The sequence below is a fragment of the Xyrauchen texanus genome, chromosome 6 (genome assembly GCF_025860055.1).
Source record: "Xyrauchen texanus isolate HMW12.3.18 chromosome 6, RBS_HiC_50CHRs, whole genome shotgun sequence".
Lineage (NCBI taxonomy): Eukaryota > Metazoa > Chordata > Actinopteri > Cypriniformes > Catostomidae > Xyrauchen > Xyrauchen texanus.
In genome coordinates, this window is record NC_068281.1 from 27863544 (window position 1) to 27883494 (window position 19951).

General features: G+C 42.0%; 3 protein-coding genes across 3 annotated transcripts; 1 reads left to right on the forward strand and 2 right to left on the reverse strand.

The window, feature by feature from the left end:
• Window positions 1-392: 392 nt before the first annotated feature.
• On the forward strand, window positions 393-4763 carry LOC127644965 (M-phase-specific PLK1-interacting protein-like). The gene is made up of 2 exons (XM_052128428.1): window positions 393-840; window positions 1139-4763. Exons 1-2 carry the CDS (start codon window positions 508-510, stop codon window positions 1337-1339), a joined length of 534 nt encoding a protein of 177 aa, XP_051984388.1. The 5' UTR covers window positions 393-507; the 3' UTR covers window positions 1340-4763.
• Window positions 4753-6770, reverse strand: LOC127644964 (ras-related protein Ral-A-like). The gene is made up of 4 exons (XM_052128427.1): window positions 6669-6770; window positions 6390-6583; window positions 5888-6062; window positions 4753-4888 (listed from the first exon to the last, which is right to left on the reverse strand). The coding sequence occupies exons 1-4, from the start codon at window positions 6768-6770 to the stop codon at window positions 4781-4783; spliced, it is 579 nt and encodes a 192-aa protein (XP_051984387.1). The 3' UTR covers window positions 4753-4780.
• LOC127644956 (UPF0415 protein C7orf25 homolog) lies at window positions 6720-19609 on the reverse strand. The gene is made up of 3 exons (XM_052128417.1): window positions 19543-19609; window positions 17066-18380; window positions 6720-6859 (listed from the first exon to the last, which is right to left on the reverse strand). The coding sequence occupies exons 2-3, from the start codon at window positions 18360-18362 to the stop codon at window positions 6849-6851; spliced, it is 1308 nt and encodes a 435-aa protein (XP_051984377.1). The 5' UTR covers window positions 18363-18380; window positions 19543-19609; the 3' UTR covers window positions 6720-6848.
• Between the last annotated feature and the right edge of the window lie 342 nt (window positions 19610-19951).

The following is a 19951-nucleotide window of genomic DNA, read 5'->3' on the forward strand; positions in this document are numbered from 1 at the left end:
TCCATACATGCTTATATAAATCCAATAATGCTTTAATGGCTATCTCTGGTAAGTCTTTAACATACTAGGGCCTATGTATTACGTATTATGTTAGCATGCTGACCATGTTTCTCTTTTAACTCAAAAATTATTAAAATCTTCATCCATAATACTATCTACTATTTGTTTTTTCAAAACGGACATTCTTATATATTTTGCTTATTTCTTGTCTTCTTTTTAAAAACGTATCATCCAAGTTTTCAATACTGTGGATTTTAGCGAAGGTTGTAGAATGCATTTTTTTAAAAGATGATTAATCGTTTCTATGGGCGCTTAACACGCCATAACAATAGGAGGCAGCATCGAGTCGTTCAGTATTCAAATGTAAATTGTCGAAAGATTGCATTTCTTGTTCCGGGTCAACACATGTTTTGTTGTGCTCAGTCAAAACCATAAGTAGGCAGTTAAAATATACTAGTCGTCTGTTTGTTGAAGTTTGGAAGCAACGCGGGAAAATATCTCGACACAATGCAAAGACCACTTTTTCGCCATCCACGCCAGGGATCGGGTCAAAGAGCTGCAGGTTTCCGCAGTCCGCCTCCTGCATACGACAGGACGTGCAATATGTTTTCATCGCCTCCGTGGGCATTTTCAACCCCGCCGCCGTTTGGACCGAGATTTGGACAGCGTTCTCCAAATACCCCACCGAGAGAGTTTGGTGATAACCGGGGTGGCAGCGGTGGGAAATATTTTAACAGCCGCTCGCCGGGTCACACACCGCGCAGATCAAACCCCAGTCCCCGCGGCACACCGTACAGACACTCGCCGTATGAGAGTCCCGGACGACACTCTGGACATCAGGTAGTTCACTCGCGATTAACGCAAACATTAAAATACTAATGTGCGTCATGTTTTTCGTTGACCGAACAGCTAACCACAGTTATAGCGGCTTTAATGTCTCGATGTCCGAATAACACGCTTCTTTTTTGATCAAATGCACAATTTTTCAAGTTTGATGGCCTTTTATCACAATTAAGTGTTATAACATTTATGCGAATTGTATCCGTTTTTTCATGTAGTTGTTTAGGGCAAAACAATACAGTCTCTGGTTAATTATGGTCGTTTTAATGTCTTTCTGCATGATAATTTTCTCCTTAAGGGTTCACCACGGACATCCACACCATTTGGGTCAACGCATGGCAGGGAGAGAGGGACAAATGATACGGAAAAGTATTACAAACCATCAATGCTCCAAGATCCCTGGGCTGACCTACAGCCTATCTCGGTCACAGAAACTCAGTCTAAATGCAACTCACAGCAAACCACATATACAGGCAGACAAGGGAGGTACTACAATTAAAACTCCGTACATTTCACGGAAATGTAGCCTAACTTTAGTGAAACCCCTAAAGTCATTGTACAGTCCTTTTTATTTAGTGCACCAATGCTGCAATTGCTTATTTATTTTTTAAGTCAGAGTCTGCACCCGAACATACTTGTCATGGACTTGAGTCAGGATTCACCAGCAATAATTCTTCAAGTTGTCTCTTTTTTTAATTATATGTACTTTCTGGTATAAAGAGACATTCTCTTTTAGTTTTATATTTGTACTTCAACTACAGGACTAGAAAGATGGTGCTATTGTAACTGGCAATCTATGCAAAGTAGTTTGTCATCTTTGGCCCACTCCCATGGAGTTTGCTAATCTCATTCATTGAATTCAGAGGCACCACTTCAAGCTCTTTGTACAGTCAACCTCAACAAAAGAGGTCTGATCGACACATCAATTTACCTCTTAACATTGATGGTATGCTGTTAACTAGAACATGTCAGGACAAGTATTTGTAGGTTTGCCACATTTACAAATTTTCTATGGAATGTTTGTTTTATCGTTTTATTTTTGGTGACCTCTTTTGATTTATTCAAAAACTATGAGAATTTATTTTCTGTATAGTGGGAAAAATGATTTCTTTCAGACAATGTAATCATAAATAGCCCCTTAAGGACTATTGTTGAAGCTTAAAATTTATAATGCAAATACAGTCATTGTTGAGAAAAAAAAAACTTCTGTAGTGGAAAATCTCTTACATTTTGATCATTTACTAACTAATTGTTAAATGAATATTCCTGGTTCAATACAAGTTAAGCTAAATTAACAGTATTTGTGGCATAATGTTTATTACCAAAAAAAATAATATATACTTGTCCCTCCTTTCTTAAAAAAAATAAACAATATGGGTTACAGTGCGGCACTTACAATGAAAGTGAATGGGGGCCAATCTGTAAATGTTCAAATATTTCCTGTTTCAAAAATATAGTTACAAGGTGTAAACACTATGCATGCTACAATGATTTTAGTGATAAAATCGCTTTAACCTTTCGTGTGAAGTTATATCCAATTTTTTAACTTGATGATGTAATGCTGTTAACACTTAAACCGTAAAAACTTTTAAAATCATTACAGCTCAAACAATTCTCAAGTTTAAAAAAATAATGTAAGTGCTTTTATAAAATTATAAGCTACACATTTCTGTTTAAACCCTCTATATATTTGCCCTTTTCACTTCCATTGTAAGTGCCGCACTGTGACCTTGATTTTTTTAAGAAAAGGACGGATGAGTCGAAATAAAATTGTGGTTATTAACATTGTTACAAATGCTGTCAATTGAGCTTAAATTGTATTGAACCTGGAATTTTCCTTTAGGTATTTATCTTCATAAAGTTGTTCTTACCATTTTTTGATACTGTAGATAAAATACTATAACATTACTGTACATCTTTTCCAGTTTAAAGTTTTTATTTGGGGAAATCCTTTAGAGGTATTACACTTATTTATTTGTATTTTTTTTCCCTGCATGATGTATCAATCAAATCTCAACACAGACTCAGGTCTACAAAAATAGATTTTATTTATGCAACTGAAACATAACATTTTACATTTTGAAATCCAATATGCGTAAATGTTTTTCTTTTTCACTCAACATTTATATAACCAAAATTATAGACAATTACTGCTGTAATATTATATTACATCAGGAATGTTAGTGGCTTTTAAAATCCACAGTTTTCTTTCTGTCTTTGTCAGCTAGTTTTAATAACTTTTAATTTTGCCTTTAATAAGCTATTTTATGTATCATATGTATCGCTGAATACATATTCAGCATTTGCCAAGAGGCACCCTAAAGTAGAGAAGACATTTCAGCTAAGTGTATAAGAGAGACAAACAATAGAGGCTTAATATTAAAATCTCTTGTATTGTAAATGTTTTTTTTAAGTTCACTCACTTAAGCAATGAGCTTGGGTCTCAAGGCATCAGCTGTTCATATGATGTCAGCATCATTGCCTCATGGCACACTTACCACACAAACAGACCAAGCAAGTGCTGCATTGTTGTGGGGGGGGGCTTAACCCACTGTGGCCGATTAAAAGGAGGAAAAGACAAACTTGCTTATCCCACAGTGTTCACACTAAAGAAACAGTGTAGTTGTAGCTGCAAATGCCAATTAGAAGCAAAAAAGAACATGTTTGGTAGATGCCAGAGTTAGGTAAAAAAAAGCTAACTTCACATTTATTTAGACATGGAACTTCAGGTTAGGATGTGCTTATTCAAAACCTTTTATCAAAGGGAGACAGGTTCCTTTTACTACATATCTGCAGAGTAGCCACCAGGGCCAGGTGTACCGAACACCGTTTATGTCCAGCTCTTTTAGAGTTGTACTTAATAAAATTAAAAAATTATGAATTCATAATTTTAAGTTTACCCTTCTAACCCTCAAATAACTAAATCATTTAAAAAAAAAAAAAATTACAATAGAAAACAATTACACAAGATAAAAGATGCAAGACAATTTCAATTGCATATAAGTTATAACAAAGTACACAATATCAGTCTGTGTAATAAAACAACATTCCAACCTGTTTTTCACAGTAAAGTAGAAGAATCTAAGCAAGATGTCCATCTTATTTTTAAGTAGCAAAAATCATTGTTACACTGGACAAATCTATAATTCTGTTGTCGCACACATACACAGGGATATTGATTGGCCCTTTAGACTGCAAGATAGGGTTATGTTTCGCTCGTTTGAAAAAAGTCTGATGCATTTAGGCAAAGGATATTAAATCAAAATTAAGGACAGTTTCAAAAGGCAGACTGAAGAAGTCTTTGCTGAAAAGCATGGGCTTTACACAGTTGATAACGCATTTTAATTTAAATAAATGTTTTGGAGAAAATTCCTATTAAGAATAAACTCCTGGGTAGCTTGTATTTGTCATTTACACATTAATTTAAGTGATATTTAGCAATGTTAAGTGATGTAGCTGTAATTTTATTTTAGATAGTGTCCTGAAACCATACTGTCCAATTACACCTGAGTAGAACAGAGCAGTAGGTGCAAGTCTGCATGGTCTTTGCAAAGAGAAGTATTATTTTACAGAGAGTGTTAGTGTTCAGCACTCTGTGTTGCCACAACTTAGTCACGTTAATAGCTAAAAGCAACTAAAATTGACTAGTCGACGAGTAACTGAAATTAATGCACAGTACATAAATCATTAGAAGTTACTAGTTTGTTATGTCAGAACGTTTGACACCATTTGGTCATCCTCTTTGACATCATTTTGGTAATGCATTTCTGACATTCCGCCCTTTTTGTACCCATTGAAAAACAACAACAAGTAACAGACACTGGAGCCTGGATGTGTTTTAAAAGATGATCAGCAGATTTGGTAACTGATGGAGTTTTTGTTTTTTGGAAGCAGCGGAAGAGAAGAGAAATTGGCATAACAGTGCACACTGCTGCAGTCTTTATAAAATGCAACATCTTTCCCGAATTCTCTCTGCCCAACTTTTCGTCTTCTTTTTTCCATCTTCCATTTTTCTGGCTCTGATGTCACGCATAAGATCAAAAAACACCTGGAGAGATTATGAAGTTTTAATGAATGTGTACGTGAATCTGAGTTCCATGATAAAAGCAAAAAAATGTTTTTATAAATTAAGCTTAAACAGACTAATTCTTTCTATTCATTAAAGGAATAGTTCACCTAAAAATTCTGTAATTATTTACTCATGTCATTCCAAATAGGGCTGAATGATTACTCAAAATAAAATCGAAATTGGCATATGTAGGGCTGGGAAACGAGAACCGGTTTCATTCTTTAAAAATACCGGAATCGTATCATCTTTGTGACTTTTGGTTCCGTTAATAGTTCTCCTGCTTGCAATTTTCCACTGATGTGTCTGGAACACTGCCCTTAAATAAAATCTACCTTGAAATAAAATAAATTAATAAAATTAATTAGAATTCCCAGCCCTATCAAATTCAAGGGTTGCTATTTTTATTAAACAAATAAATAGGCTGCACGCGCTGCTCACTGCGCTGTTCTCTGTAGTGTTGCACAATCAAAGCATACGTGAGGCTAATGAACTGAAAAAGTTAAATATGGCACACATTTGTGTAATTCTAAATATGCTTGTCTGCTAAAAGTTAATATCCAAATCTAAAGGATTTCTCTGTCTTCAGTGTACTGCCAAAATAAAGCCAGGTTAAGAAAATATGACAAATATGGTACTGTTTTATAATAATAATAATGATGATGATGATAATTATTATTGTATTATAAAAATTTGATTATTGGGTTCTAAAAATGAATGAAAAGTGGGCTATGACCCTATCACAACACGCCTAAAACATGCAAAAATTTTGTGAATCGGTTTTTGTTTTAATTTAGTCTGGTTCTTTATAAAAGGACTCTCAATTGTGTTCACCCTTTCTTAAACTGTATTTTATTGGCAGTAGAGCATCTTTGCCAATGACTTCATTTTGGTCAAAAGGAAACATTTTTCATAAATTGTTAATTTTTGGGAGAACTATATTTGAAGTATCACGTAATGATTGAACCAGTTTTTTTGTACCTTATCTACATTGGCACGGGTTTTGGCAGAAGTCTCAACATAGCTGACTGCCCACTGCTCTGCTCTGGCTTTGGCCACCTCCACCCCAACTTGCCGTCGATCCTCCAAGTCTGACTTATTTCCTACCAGCAGAAAAGGTACGTTATCTTCCTCTTTCACCCGAAGGATCTGTTCTCTGAAGTTTAGAAAATATATACTTAAACAACTGAATGTTGCTCATTAGAGGCTAATGGGGTGAAAGGTGATAATGATCATAGGGGCCCAAAGGTCCAGGGGGCCCCACAACAAATTCTGGACTGCATTTTTTTTTAATAGGAAAGGGGCCCAGGTTACCTTGCTATGGCCCTGATTAGAGGGCCATTATGGGGTCAAGCTCCTAATCCAGAGCAATTCAGAATAGATTTCTTGGCTGCATGCACACTTAAGCATTATAATTAACCAAACTTGTGAAATGTACCTGCACTAGTGTTATTGATTACCAATTGGAAGGAGATTTCTCTACCTGAAGTCAGCCGTAGCAGCAAAGGATTCTGATTCTGTGAGAAACACACAGAGAAATCCCTCTCCACTGCGGAAGTAGTTGTCTCGAATGGCAGCGTAGTCCTCCTGCCCAGCTGTGTCAAGGATGTCGACTTGGACCTCCTCTCCATCCAGAACCACCTTTTTTCTGTAGCTATCAGCTTTGAGCTCCACAAACTTGAGAGGGATCAGTAGCACTATTATATTTACCAATTAATGTCAATTTACTAATGTTATGAAATTCCTAAATGTAAAGCCTTACCTCATCATACATAAACTGCAGTGTTAGTGCTGACTTACCCACGCCGCCACTGCCCACCATTATCACTTTGTGAAGGGCCAAAGCATTCCTATTAGCAGCCATGGCTTCAAGCAATGAGAGGCAGGTGGCAGTGCAATGATGATGATGACCAAGTAGTTAAAATTGCAAGGTAGATGGGTATTAAGGAAACCCTAGAAAGATGTCGGGAGGAAAAAAAGAGCTGTTGAACTTGTGTACTTGTTTTAACTAAGACAGGTGTTTATGTATTATGTGTACAGCAAGTAATGTACTTTGACATGTTTGGGCAAATACTGATGAATAATTAACTTTCTCCAATTCCCCTCATTCATCCTGCCTATAATGATGGTAACATACTTTATTTCCCTTCCCTTGAGAAAAGTCTAAAACAATGAGGCTTATTATAAGGGCTAGTGTAACAATTCATCTGCTCCCTTCCTAGCTGACACTGACCTCATCGCTCACTGAAAGTGAAACAAACAAAGCCACTCAAACTCCTAATTTTTCTTAACTATCAATATTGAAGTGTTCATATCAAATGTACGTCTATGACAATGTGACGTACAACTTCTGGATCAGCCAACTGTCCAGATGTATGGTGAGAATGACTTGTAGGTGCAATACAACTTTATTAGACAGCTCTCTGGAATACTCTTCTGATTGGTCAATGACACCATCTAGTGGTCTGATATTGCTCAGTAATAACCGCTCATCTGAGTTTTGCAAGCCATCGTTCCTCGGATCGCTGTGCGATCCAAATAAGCTAAGCTAATAAAATAATTTCTACTCAAATCAATGTTTCATGTACATTTATTTATTTGTCATGTAGACTTGTATTAAGATGCTTAATGAGCAGTCAAACAGTCATTAATTACAAAATAAACACCAACAGAATTTCTGCAGTTCAGCGATTTCTTCTCACATAATTTCAATGCAAATCAATATTTTATGTTCATATATTTATTTATTTGGTTAGTAGCCGTGTAATAAGTGGGATAATGTACAGTCAGTTGACTGTTATGGCAAAATAAACACCTTCAGGCTGATGCAATACCTCTCCACTTTGGGGAACTGATTACCCTGTTGGGTTTATTTTTTGCGATAACACCCGGCTGACTGTTCATCATGCCTTACATAATGACTAGCTATATATCATGAAGCTGGAAATCATATGGGTGGAGTCACTGTATAATACTATAGGATTAAAGCTTTTGTCTTAAGTATTGTCTAGCCAACTGTTAACTGCAACAGTTAGTATGTGGCTATTATTGAACTGTTAACACCTCGATTTTATTCCACATATGATTGATGCAACATTAACAAGCTAGTTGGCAGAAAATACAAAAACAATGGATAATTCAAATGAGCAGCAGACTAATGGTGCATCACATTTCTCAAAAGGCTTTTGTTTGTAGCCATGGCTCATTTCAGTAACATTACAGATAGGGTTTCAAAGTAAGGAGTGGCATAACATCTAGTAGTAATATGTTCAAATCTTACTAACATTTAGATGAGCAGACAAACATTTGTGTACAATGTTGGTACAGGGCCTTTTGTTAATTCACACAGATGAGCAGATCGTCTTGTCAAGAGATTAAACCCATAAAGATCTCAGCTTGTTTGCTTTAAAATGATATTAGCATTCTTAGTGTAATTTGCAATGGTTTTTACTTGGTCTTCTAAATATATATATATATATAAATTTTACTTAAATACTTGAGGCTGCATCTGCCTATGCAACCATCCTTAACTGTAAACATCCTGTTGAGTATTTGAAACTAAGAAGATCAAGTCATGCTAACCCTATGGCAGACCAAATTATCTTGAAACACTCCCAGCATTACTCAACATTATTGCATTTTTACTTGTAAGAATTTCAATTCAGGACTCGACATTAAGGATTGTCATGTGCTTTTCCGGAGAGAAAAATGATTTTTCTTCCAATTGTGGTGTAATTATAATTTATTCAGAAGCAATACTCTCATCAATTTTCTTATTCAGTCAATCGTTCCCAGCAAGACATGATGCAATCATGTACAAACTTACATTTACATAGTTGTTCTTGGCAAACACTTTTAACAAGTCATTGAAAGGATAGTAACCCAAAAATAAGATGTTGTCATGATTACTCAACCTCATGTTCTTCCAAGCCCACAGAAGAGAGAAATTCAAATGAAACACACAAGGAGATGTTAGGCAACTTGCAAGAGCAGAAAGCTAAGGATGCAGTGGGTACAGGCTCACCAAAACTGGACAGTTAAAGACTGGAAAAACATAGCCTGGTCAGATGAATCTCAATTTCTGCTTAGGTACACAGATGGTAGGCCTACTGCAGCCTCAGCTTTCTGTTCTTAGCTAATAGAAGTGGAACCTGACGTGATCTACTGTTGTAGCCCGTCCGCCACTAGGTTCGACATGTTGTGCATTCTGAGATGCTATTCTGCTCACTACAATTTGACAGAGGGGTTATCAGAGTTTCTGTAGCCTTTTTGTCAGCTCAACCCAGTTAGGCCATTCTCCATTGACCTCTCTCATCAACCAGGTGTTTCCGTCCACAGAACTGCCGCTCACAGTTTTTTTGTTACCATTCTAAGTAAACTCTGAATGAGTGTTGTGTGTAAAAATCCCTGGAGATCAGCGGTTACAGAAATACTCAAACTAGACTTAAGTGCACTGTAAGTCACTTTGGATAAAAGTGTCTGCCAAATGCATAAATGTAGACTGTCTGGCACCAAAAATCATGCCATGGTCGAAATAACTGGGATTACATTTTTACCCATTCTGATGTGAACATCTGAAGCTCCTGACCCGTATCTGCGTGATTTTATGCATTGCACTGCTGCCTCATGATGACCATTTAGATAATCGCAAGAAAAGGTAGGTGTACAGTTGTACCTAATAAAGTGGTCACTGAGTGTGTATATTAAAGATATATAATATGATGATGTTTCAAATATGTATGTTATTAAAATATGTATATAACATAAGTCAGTACATATGCCTACTTATTCAAAAGGAAGAAAAAAATACCTGTATACATCAGATTGAGCTCTAGAGAATGGAAATGAGAGATGCAACAGGTGTTTAATGATGAAGTTGTCTGTTTTAAGCAGTGAGTAGTTCAATTGTTCACACAGCATTTTTGCCATTTCTGCCTTTCTTGTGAAAGATGCTGTAATATGAGCCGCAAAACGACTCTGTTACTAACGTAACCTCGGTTCCCTGAGAGGAGGGAACGAGTATTGCGTAAGTAGCTTACGCTATGGGAAAACTCAGTTTCTCGAGAAATATTGAAGTCTTTATGTAAAACGGATTGCAGCTGCACAGCAGACAGCGATGAGCGAGGCAGCTCGGTCATTGGCTGTGCCGCGGCAACTGCTCGAACCAATGACGGGGCGACTCTGAACGCGCGACCAATGGGCGCGCGCCTAGAGCCTGCCGAAATTAGCATAGGCAGGCTATATAATGGGCACCCCGTCATGAGAGTTCCTTTAGGTTCAATCGACTGAAGCGAACTGACCAAGCACAAGCACGGCAGCTTACGCAATACTCGTTCCCTCCTCTCAGGGAACCGAGGTTACGTTAGTAACCGAGTCGTTCCCTATCGAGAGGTCTCTCCTATTGCGTAAGTAGCTTACGCTATGGGAACACCATGTAAAACGCCGTGCGTGCTGACTTTGCTCTATAAAACCAGAGGAAGATGCCTGAGCTTTAAAGCAAAGTGATTATTCCCGAGCCGGCCAACGGCAAGCTATATACAGGGATATTACAGAGCGTCCTTGCCAAGGCGGGGTGCTCTTTGTACAAACACAAGCACACATCTTATGTACTGAGCTTTTTATGTACTGGTACGCATAATAAATCCTCCAAGTCGGTCAGAGACAGACCTTATAAGGGAGGAGGTGATGTCCAGCATACACACACTCTATTCCATTCTATAGTCAGGCTGATAGAATGTTGGAATGCAATGAGGGGACCTGTAGGTTATAAAACCTAATAAATGTCAAAGGCGAGGCCCAGCCTGCCGCCGCACAAATATCTTCAATGGGTATCCCACTCGACCACGCCCACGAGGAGGCCATGCTCCTCGTAGAGTGAGCTCTGACGCCTAAGGGGCATTGAAGGCACTTGGCTTCATAAGCCAGCGCTATAGCATCCACTATCCAGCGCGATATTCTTTGCTTTGAGACAGCGAGACCCTTAGTTCGGCCGCCAAAGCATACGAATAATTGTTCCGTCGGTCTGAACAGGGCAGAACGTTCCAAATATACTCTGAGCGCCCTGACCGGGCAGAGTAAATTTTCGTCGCTTTCATCTGCTGGGGACGATAGCGCTGCCAGAGATATCACCTGTGCTCTGAAGGGTGTAGAGAGCACTTTAGGAATATACCCGTGCTTTGGCCTAAGGACAACTCTGCAGTCGTTAGGTCCAAATTCCAGGCAAGCAGCGCTTGATGACAGCGCGTGCAGGTCGCCCACTCTTTTAACTGAAGCGAGCGCCAGCAAGAGTGCGGTTTTGAGCGAGAGCTGCTTAAGGTGCACGGTTCAGAGAGGTTCGAACGGGACACCCTTGAGTGCTTCCAGGACCGTGGCCAGGTCCCAGATCGGCACCGAAGGTGGGCAAGGAGGGTTCATCCTCCTAGCACCTCTTAGGAAATGAACGATCAGATCGTTTTTCCCTAATGAATGTCCTTTATCAGGATTGTGTGATGCCGCTATGGCAGCCACATAGACTTTGAGCGTGGAGGGTGTGCGGCCCGCCTCCAGCAGCTCCTGCAAAAAGGCGAGTACACTTGGTATCTCGCACGTTTTGGGGTTCAAACTCTTGGTATCACACCAGTCACTGAACATTTTCCACTTTTGGGCATACATGCGCCTCGTAGAGGGCGCTCGCGCCTCAGTAATGGTTCTCAAAACTCCACTGGGGAGGTTCTCGGGAACTCGTTGAGGGGCCATGCATGGAGGGCCCACAGATCGGGGCGGGGATGAAGAATCATCCCGCTGGCCTGTCCGAGGAGGTCTTGCCTCAGCGGAATCGACCATGGGGCAGATTGCATCATCTGTATCAGTTCTGGAAACCACGTCTGGTTTTTCCAGAGTGGGGCTACCAGGAGCACTGCACATTTCACCTCCCTGATCCGACTGATGACCTGAGGTAGCATCGCGATCGGGGGAAAAGCATACAAGGGGCGGCTCGGCCAAACTTGGGCGAGCGTGTCCGTGCTTTTTGAGAAGAGAGGGCAGTGCGCGTTTTCCTTGGAGGCGAAGAGGTCGACCTCTGCCTCGCCAAAGGTTTGCCATAACCACTGAACCGTCAGAGGGTGGAGAGACCATTCTCCTGGGAGAACCGTGTCTCTGGATAGCATGTCCGCTCCTTGGTTCAGGACACCTGGCACGTGCGCTGCCCTTAGCGAGCGCAGGTGGTGTTGTGACCATAGAATGAGCTCCCTGGCCATAGAGTGAAGGGAGCTCGACCTGAGTCCACCTTGGCGATTACTACCGTCATGTTGTCCGTTCGGACCAGGACGTGTTCGTTTTTTAGGTACGGAAGCAGGGCTCTGAGAGCCAAGGCGACCGCTTTCATTTCCAGACAGTTTATGTGTAGGTGCTTTTCCGGGTTTGACCAAAACCCGGAGACAGGCCTGCCCTCGTAAAGGGCCCCCCCATCCTATTTTGGAGGCATCTGTCATGATCATTTTTCTCTGCGTACTCACGCCCAGACTCACGCCGGTTTGATACCAGTTGATCGCTTTCCAGGGCGTCAGGGCTTTTATACAGCCGTGATTCGCTCTGATCAAAAAGTGGCCCGAGTGCCACGCGTGAGTGGGGATACGGCTCTTGAGCCAGCGCTGGAGAGGACGCATGTGCAACAATCCTAGCTGGAGTACAGCTGATGCCGAGGCCATGAGACCGAGCATTCTTTGAAATCGTTTGACGGGGCGTGCGCGCCCGTTCTGAACGATGTTGCAAGGCGTCGAATAGAGAGCGCGCGCTCTGATGAGAGGCGCGCTGTCATCTGCACTGAGTCTAGCACTATTCCCAGAAAAGAGATATTCTGGCTGGGGGATAGCACGTTCTTTGCAAAATTGATTCTCAGACCCAGGCATTCTAGATGGCTGATAATCCAAGATCTGTGCATCATTAACTGGTCCTCTGATTGTGCTATGATTAGCCAATCGTCGAGGTAATTCAGTATTCGCACTCCCCACTGTCTCAGGGGGAAAAGTGCCGCGTCCATACATTTCGTGAATGTACGGGGGGGGCCAATGATAGGCCGAATGGTAGTACTGTGTACTGGTATGACTGTCCCTCGAAGCGAATCTCAGAAAGGGCCTGTGATGAGGCGCTATCGAATGTGAAAGTAAGCGTCTTTCAAATCCACTGATAGAAACCAATCCCGGGCGAACTTGCGCGAGGATATGTTTGGTTGTTAACATTCTGAACGAGCTGAATCATTAAAGCTTTGTTCAGATGTCTGAGATCCAGGATGGGGCGAAGGCCACCGTCCTTTTTCCGGACGAGAAAATAGCGGCTGTAAAAACCTGCCTCGCTCAAAGAGGGAGGAACAGTTTCTATAGCGCCCTTCTCTATCAGTTTGAGCACCTCGGTGCGTAGAACATGTGACACATCTTTTCTCACTTTCGTCTCGCCCACCGCTGAAAAGCGGGGTGGTCTGCGAGCGAACTGAAGTGAGTATCCGTGTTTTATTATGTTCAAAACCCATTTCGGCATGTCAGGGATTTTTTTCTCAGGCTTCTGCTCGCACAGATATGGGCTGAATGCTGGCTGGGGGCGTGTCGCAGTGACGTATGGGCCCCACCGGCAAATCGCTTTGTGCTAACACGGAGTCTACGGCTCTCAGAGGCGCAGGTGCGCGCTGAGCAGCCGTATTGAGTGCCGAGTGCAGGGGTGCGTGTGAGAGTACAGGCACGTGCGCTATCTCCGAGATGCTCACAGCATGAGTCGGAGAGATGCTTGCAACTGTATGAACAGTGTTTTGGGGTGGGGATGCATACATCATAATAGGCACGCACGCCACATTCATAAAGCTTTCCGCATTTAGCGGGGAGTTTCTTTGCTCACGCATTGCATCTGTGATGCTTGCGGCATGAAATAGAGAGCTGTTTGAAACTGTATGGGTAGCTGTGTGTAGGGGTGCATGCAGTACAGCAGGCACGCGCGCTACACTTCTAGTATTTCCCGTTTTTACTGGTGAAGTGTTTATAACTGTGGGAACAGTGCTTGTGTGTAGTGGTGCATACATGACAATAGGCACACGATCTACATTTTTGGGACATCCAGCCTGAACTGGGGAGGTATTTGGCACTGTTTGGACAGTATTGATATGTGGGAATGCGCACTTTAGTGTGGACATGTGAACCCTTAGTGACACAGGCAGAAAATGACTCTTTTCGTGATTTCTGTGTGTCGCCGTAAAAACGGCGTTTGATTGCAGGTGAGCGAGTTTTATGACTGGCCCATTGACTGCTGTATAGACATTTCCAGCCGCCTGTAAGGGGACTGGGTAATGTTTTAGATGTTTGAGAGAGAGCGGTCCGGCTTTTGCGAGACACGTACTCTCTCTTTTTCTTCCTGTTGCTAGGAAGACTTACGAGGCTCCGTGTTCAGAGTGATTCTGGGCCGAGGACCTCGTTGCTCGTGCGGCTTTCTTCGGCCAGCGGAACGCGAGCGCCGTTGAGCGTCCTTTTCAGGTCTGCTCTTTGGCTGGGAGACGGGCGGCTCTGCCCTGGCTCGCTGCTGCTGCTGGGGCGGGTTCTGAGACGAGCTGGAGTGCTTGGGCAGGAAGTGATGCATAGCTTGCATCCTTCCGAGCCTCAGTGAAGCGCTCAGTGAATTCTCTCACCGCCGGTCTGAACAGGCCGCTTGTAGTGACAGGCGCGTTAAGAAATGGTGCCTTATCCGCGTCCTTCATCTCCGTTAGCGTTAGCCACAGATGGCACTCAAGGACGGTCAAATTAGCCATGGCCCGGCCGATGGATTGGGCGGTGGCCTTTGTGGCTCACAGGGCTACGTCCGTAGCGCTGCGCAGGTCCTTGAAAGCCTCGGGTTCAGGTCCAGACTCGTCCATGGTGCGGAGAAGTTTGGCCTGAAAAACTTGTAGGACCGCCATCGAATGCAGCGCTGACGCAGCTTGGCCGGCGGCGGCGTATGCGCGACCGGCGAGAGCTGAGGTGGTTCTGCAGGGCTTCGAGGGGTGAGAAGCTCTGGCCTTCCATCCAGCGGTGGAGGGTAGGCGTAGATGGTTGGCCACGGTCTCCTCGAGGGGCGGAGTTGCCTCGTAGCCTCTTTCTCTCGCGCCGTCCACTGAGGAGAGCGAGGAAGAAAAAGAAGGCTTTAGGCGAGCAGAGTGCGGGGCTTTCCACGACTTTGTGAGCTCGTCGTGGACATCAGGGAAGAAAGGAGAGGGTCTCTGTCGGGGCCTGCCGGCGTCCTGCAGGAACCACTCGTCCAGCCGGCTGCGGGCGGGTTCTTCCGGGGAAGACCAGTCGAGCCCGAGGTCTTCCACGGCTTTTGACAGGATACGGACGATTTCCGAGTCCATGCTGGTGCCCGCGCCCGCTGATGTCGATGGTGCGGGGTCGAACAAGCCCGGCCAGTCGTCGGATGCAGCGTCAAGAGAGAGGCTGTCATCCTTTCCATCGTCGTCCCCTGATGTGCCGAACGAGACGAGACCCACCACTTCGTTGGAGGGGTGCAGGTCTGCTCTCGTGAAGTGGACTGGTGGCGGGGAGATTTCTGGTAGCGGTGATGTATGCGGGGACTGAGCCGGCGTGACGTCACCGAAGTCGGCGTGCTCTGGCAGCCTCTGTGAGCGGCGCTTTTTCTTGCGCTTTTCTTGCTGCTATGGGTAATTTGTTTAGCCTCGGTCCTCGACTCAGAAGGGATCAGCACTGATGATAGCCTTGGCTTGGGCTTCACCAACAAACGACCAAGTTACTTAAATATCCTAACATATCTGGGCGCGTTATCTTATTGCACATAACTTAGTGGTCTCTTCATACATTTTACCTCCCAACTACAAAGTTGTTTTCGATATCTTTACGTGCGCTTTTTTGAAAGTTTTGTTTCTTGCAGCTTGCAACTTTGTTAACTCAAGTGTCTAGTTTCTTGTTAATACAGCAAACGATGTACATTAGAGACGCAATCTATCTTGTTATATTACAACATCACAGTCACAAGATAACTGATTTTTTTAGCTGGAATTGTCCGCCTAGAGGTCCCCTGGGGAACTGCATAACACTGTCAGAAAAGGAAACAAATGTAGCTGAAATGGGCACAAGTGTTTTATTGTTCTGACACTTTCCATTCAAATAGCCATAGAGAGCTCTAATTGAAGGTATACATTTTCATGCCACATCTGCCCGTCATGTTATTTGACATCTAATTCTGAGGAAACGCACAGCCAAACACCTGCTACCTTGGACTGGAAACCTACAAATATTCTAGCACTGCTATGTATTTATAATACATAGTAGGGGGGATGACAGGTGAACATATTCCCCCAATAGTCACATGAAACCTTTGCCACTGGTTTAACGGCAGGTTACATTATCACAACTTACCACATGTATTGGGAGCAAGTTGTCATAAAAGGTCAACGTACAGCATACTAAATATATTTTATTTTTCCTGAGCAAAAACTGTGGAAATGTTCTGAAGCTTTTTGGTAGCCAAGACTTCAAGTTATGTGACTATGCAGAAATTGACTTTCAAAAATAAACCTACTTTGGGAAATATTAACTGGAGTAAAATGTCAGACAACTAGCCCCTGTCTGCATATACGTGTACACTAGATCCAGTTCACAAACAGCTTATGTTCAAAGAGGGATACTCCAGGGTTCAAAGACAAATTGATGAATCCCACAGAGATAATCTAGATGTGATAAAGCCATTTGAAGGATATTTATTTTGGCTTATATTCATTTATTTTGTACTCTTATGCAAAAATGTATGCGAGAATCAAGAATTACTGAAAACAATAATCAGCTAGGCTGATGGATTTAAAAAAGAAGCTAAACTGAAGGAAAAAAATGAATCAGGTAGACAAAGGCTTTACAAATAAATATATGCTTTTGTTTAAACACTGTTTTTTTTTTTTAACTATATTTTTGTTGATGTTTATACATTTGGAAAATTTGACATCTATACTGGCTTTGCATTGAAGTACTGCAATCGAGGCACTGAGCTCACAGAATTTACTTAGTTACAAAAAGATTGCACAATGTCTGTATCTGCGACCAGCTGTGCAATTTATTTGCAACTGTACAGTAGTGCCTCTCATAAGTGTCTTGCTTTAAGCATTACATTAAAAACTGACCATTTCATATGTTATTACAGCTTTTTAATCTTATTTCTCACATATCGGTGTTGCTCTCCATTCCTTCCCCTCAGTGAGTGCACGGGGCTGGTGGATGAACACACTATAGCGCACACCCTGGTTAGCAGCAGCACGAACAAAACCACTATTTGCAGTCATAGTGACAGCCTGCAATGTGTCTCCTGTCCCAAAGATCATCAGTGATCTACGGTTTACCTTTGAGCTAATTACTAAGCGTTTGGTGCGCTCAGAGGGCTGGTCTGGAACCACCTTTAGCCTGGCTAGCAGCTCCTCCGCTCTGGCTTTTTCTCTTGGGCCTCCTAATGTGTCCAGGATGACGTGGAAGTCCTCAATGGCAGAATGACAAGCAAACAGTTCTTTTCCCTTCATGAACTCCTCCAGCTTGGGCAGGACATTCTCTCGCCGTTCCTGTGCAGCTTGTTCAGTCAACACCACCTCCTTAAAAGTGAAGTGACAGTTACCGTGGCTGAGGGAAGACACATAAGCGATCAGTGTAGTGATGTCAAGGTTGACTCTGATGCAAACGTCTACCTTCACCTCAGTGGGGAAGGCAAGGCTGGCCACAATGGTGTCTCTAACGACTCGAGTGTGCATGAGGTCTGCATCATCACTGTCGTCGTCATAGTCATCAACATCCACCTCCTTAACTTCATTCTCTACCTCGTGGTTCTCTTCCTCCAAACTATGTTTGTCTTCACTTTCATCCTCCTCTCCACCTCCAATCATTGTATTAACAGTAACAATATCACCTTTTACAGATATACCAATTTCTTTCAGCTTGTCAGCCATAGGGCTGGACACACCATTGTAGAAAGCAAAGATAATATGAGGATTGCTGTACTGCACAGGCTGCTGCTGACTGGCCTCGAGGTAATCTTCTGCTTGCCGTATCACACTTTTATCCCCATACTGGCCACAGCCTTGCCAGATATTGTGTAGTGCCTCAGCCTTGCGCCCAATGGCTTTCACCCATGTGTGTCCGCCATTTGCCACCACATCAACCACCAATGTCTGCTTCTGCCCATCAGGTCCTTCATAGGCAAACACATGCAGGACACTCACCACATTCTCTAGGTTCTCAGCTGACTCCACGATGGCCCTCAAGTGCGTAAGGTTGGTACTTTGTAGGTGAGACTCCTTGATCATGACCATGCCAGCCTCCACCTTTTGCAGGAACTTGATCTCAGCTCTGAGCTTACTGCACAATTTAGCACGACCCTCAACATCACGGCCTTGCCGGCTACAAACCTTGTCCACTCGCTCAAGCAGCTCCTTGGCTACACTGATTCTGTCCTGCAGCGTGGTGTAAGTGGCCATTGCTGTTGAACATTATTCCTACAGAATGAGAAAGAAAATGGCCTGAGTATGGGTGAGGTGGGTCACCGCATTAAAGATGAAGAATGTACAGGCATCAAGGAAGTTTGTTGTCTTCTAGGAAGACACATATGTGATCAATGTAGTGATGTAAAAGTTGACCCTGTTGCAAACATCTACCTTCACCTCAGTGGTGATGACAAGAAAATACTGAGTACTGATATTTAAAATGTGAAGCAATTTGGATTTATAAACTCTGCATTAGCTCCTAAAATGTAAATGAAGAACTAGATCTAGCAATATTCCTATCGATAAATACACACACACAAAACATTATAATGAAGTGTTTAATCAAATGTATGTTGTTGCTGATATACACTATTGGCAAAAGACCATCCATATGAATTGGAGTTGTGAGAACTGTTGTTGATTTATGATGATATCTGATTTTCAAAGATTGGTTCATTCTCACTTGATCAATTATACTTATTTGTGGATCATGTAAATACTTTAATTCTGTGATCTTTAATGTCTACCTCTTTTTCTATGTTGATTGTTGTGATGCTTTTATATCCATAAAAGAGAGCTTGCACACTTTCTGCTCCAAAAGATATTTCCATAAATAACCATGTTATAAATAATAACGTTTCGACCTACACAAGAGTCTTCTTCAGAAGAAGTGATTAAAATAATTACATCATGTGCCATCTGTGTCCTGAATGATAATAATAAATATTAAGTAATATTTGTTTGCAAGAGCTTTACAGAACTTAGCATCTTATTAACAGATATTCGAAGGCAAGACATCGCTCATGAGAAGATATTGCCCTATTTATTTTCTTCTTTTAAAATATCACTCAATTGAAGTAAAAGCTGGATACAATAACATTTTAAGTAGCTGTGTCAAATGACATATAGCTTGGAACATGAGCAGTAAAAAAAAGTGGTAGTAAACTGTTAAGTAAGCTTAGGCGTGGTTTTAGACAACCACCATGGGATAAATTCATCAAGACATAACTTTAAATGTTCTGTCGAAAATAGCAAACACTGTCCAAATATAGCAAGATGGTGGACATGGTTTTCTACACACCAGACACACTTCCTGTCTGAATTTCTAGACGAACAGAAATGTACTGTTTACCTAAATAAAAGTGAAATGACTCGGAAATTATCCGATACTTACAGAATGTACAGGTTCAAGTTCTGTCTCTGTTTTTAGCCGACACTTTTCAACCACGAAGTCGAAGAAGACACCGCAGTCATTATGTAAGTATGTGCGTATGACGCCACCCAGCTTGGAGGTAATACATTGCATGACACCATGTCAATTCATGACAGACAGACAGTACGTTATAATAGCATTTAAATGATTGTTTTTTCACGCGGAGTGACACACATTTTTTATTTTCTTATAATCAAGAAAATAACTAGACTTAATATAACGCCTTTAATATAAAGAACGTAGTCGGTGTTTTGCGCGCACAACTAATTTTATTAAACACATTCAACGGTCTTAAACATTGCAAGCCTTAGAAATGTCCGTTGTATATCTGTGACGTATTATGAAGCGGTGCGTCTTCAAATGCATTGCT

Coding starts and splice junctions, on each gene's coding strand:
- LOC127644965 (XM_052128428.1), top strand. CDS start 508: ATGCAAAGACCACTTTTTCGCCATCCACGCCAGGGATCGGGTCAAAGA. Junction 841..1,138: donor GACGACACTCTGGACATCAG/GTAGTTCACTCG, acceptor TTTCTCCTTAAG/GGTTCACCACGGACATCCAC.
- LOC127644964 (XM_052128427.1), bottom strand. CDS start 6,770: ATGGCTGCTAATAGGAATGCTTTGGCCCTTCACAAAGTGATAATGGTG. Junction 6,584..6,668: donor TGCAGTTTATGTATGATGAG/GTAAGGCTTTAC, acceptor ATCCCTCTCAAG/TTTGTGGAGCTCAAAGCTGA. Junction 4,889..5,887: donor CCCGTGCCAATGTAGATAAG/GTACAAAAAAAC, acceptor TAATCTCTCCAG/GTGTTTTTTGATCTTATGCG.
- LOC127644956 (XM_052128417.1), bottom strand. CDS start 18,362: ATGGCCACTTACACCACGCTGCAGGACAGAATCAGTGTAGCCAAGGAG.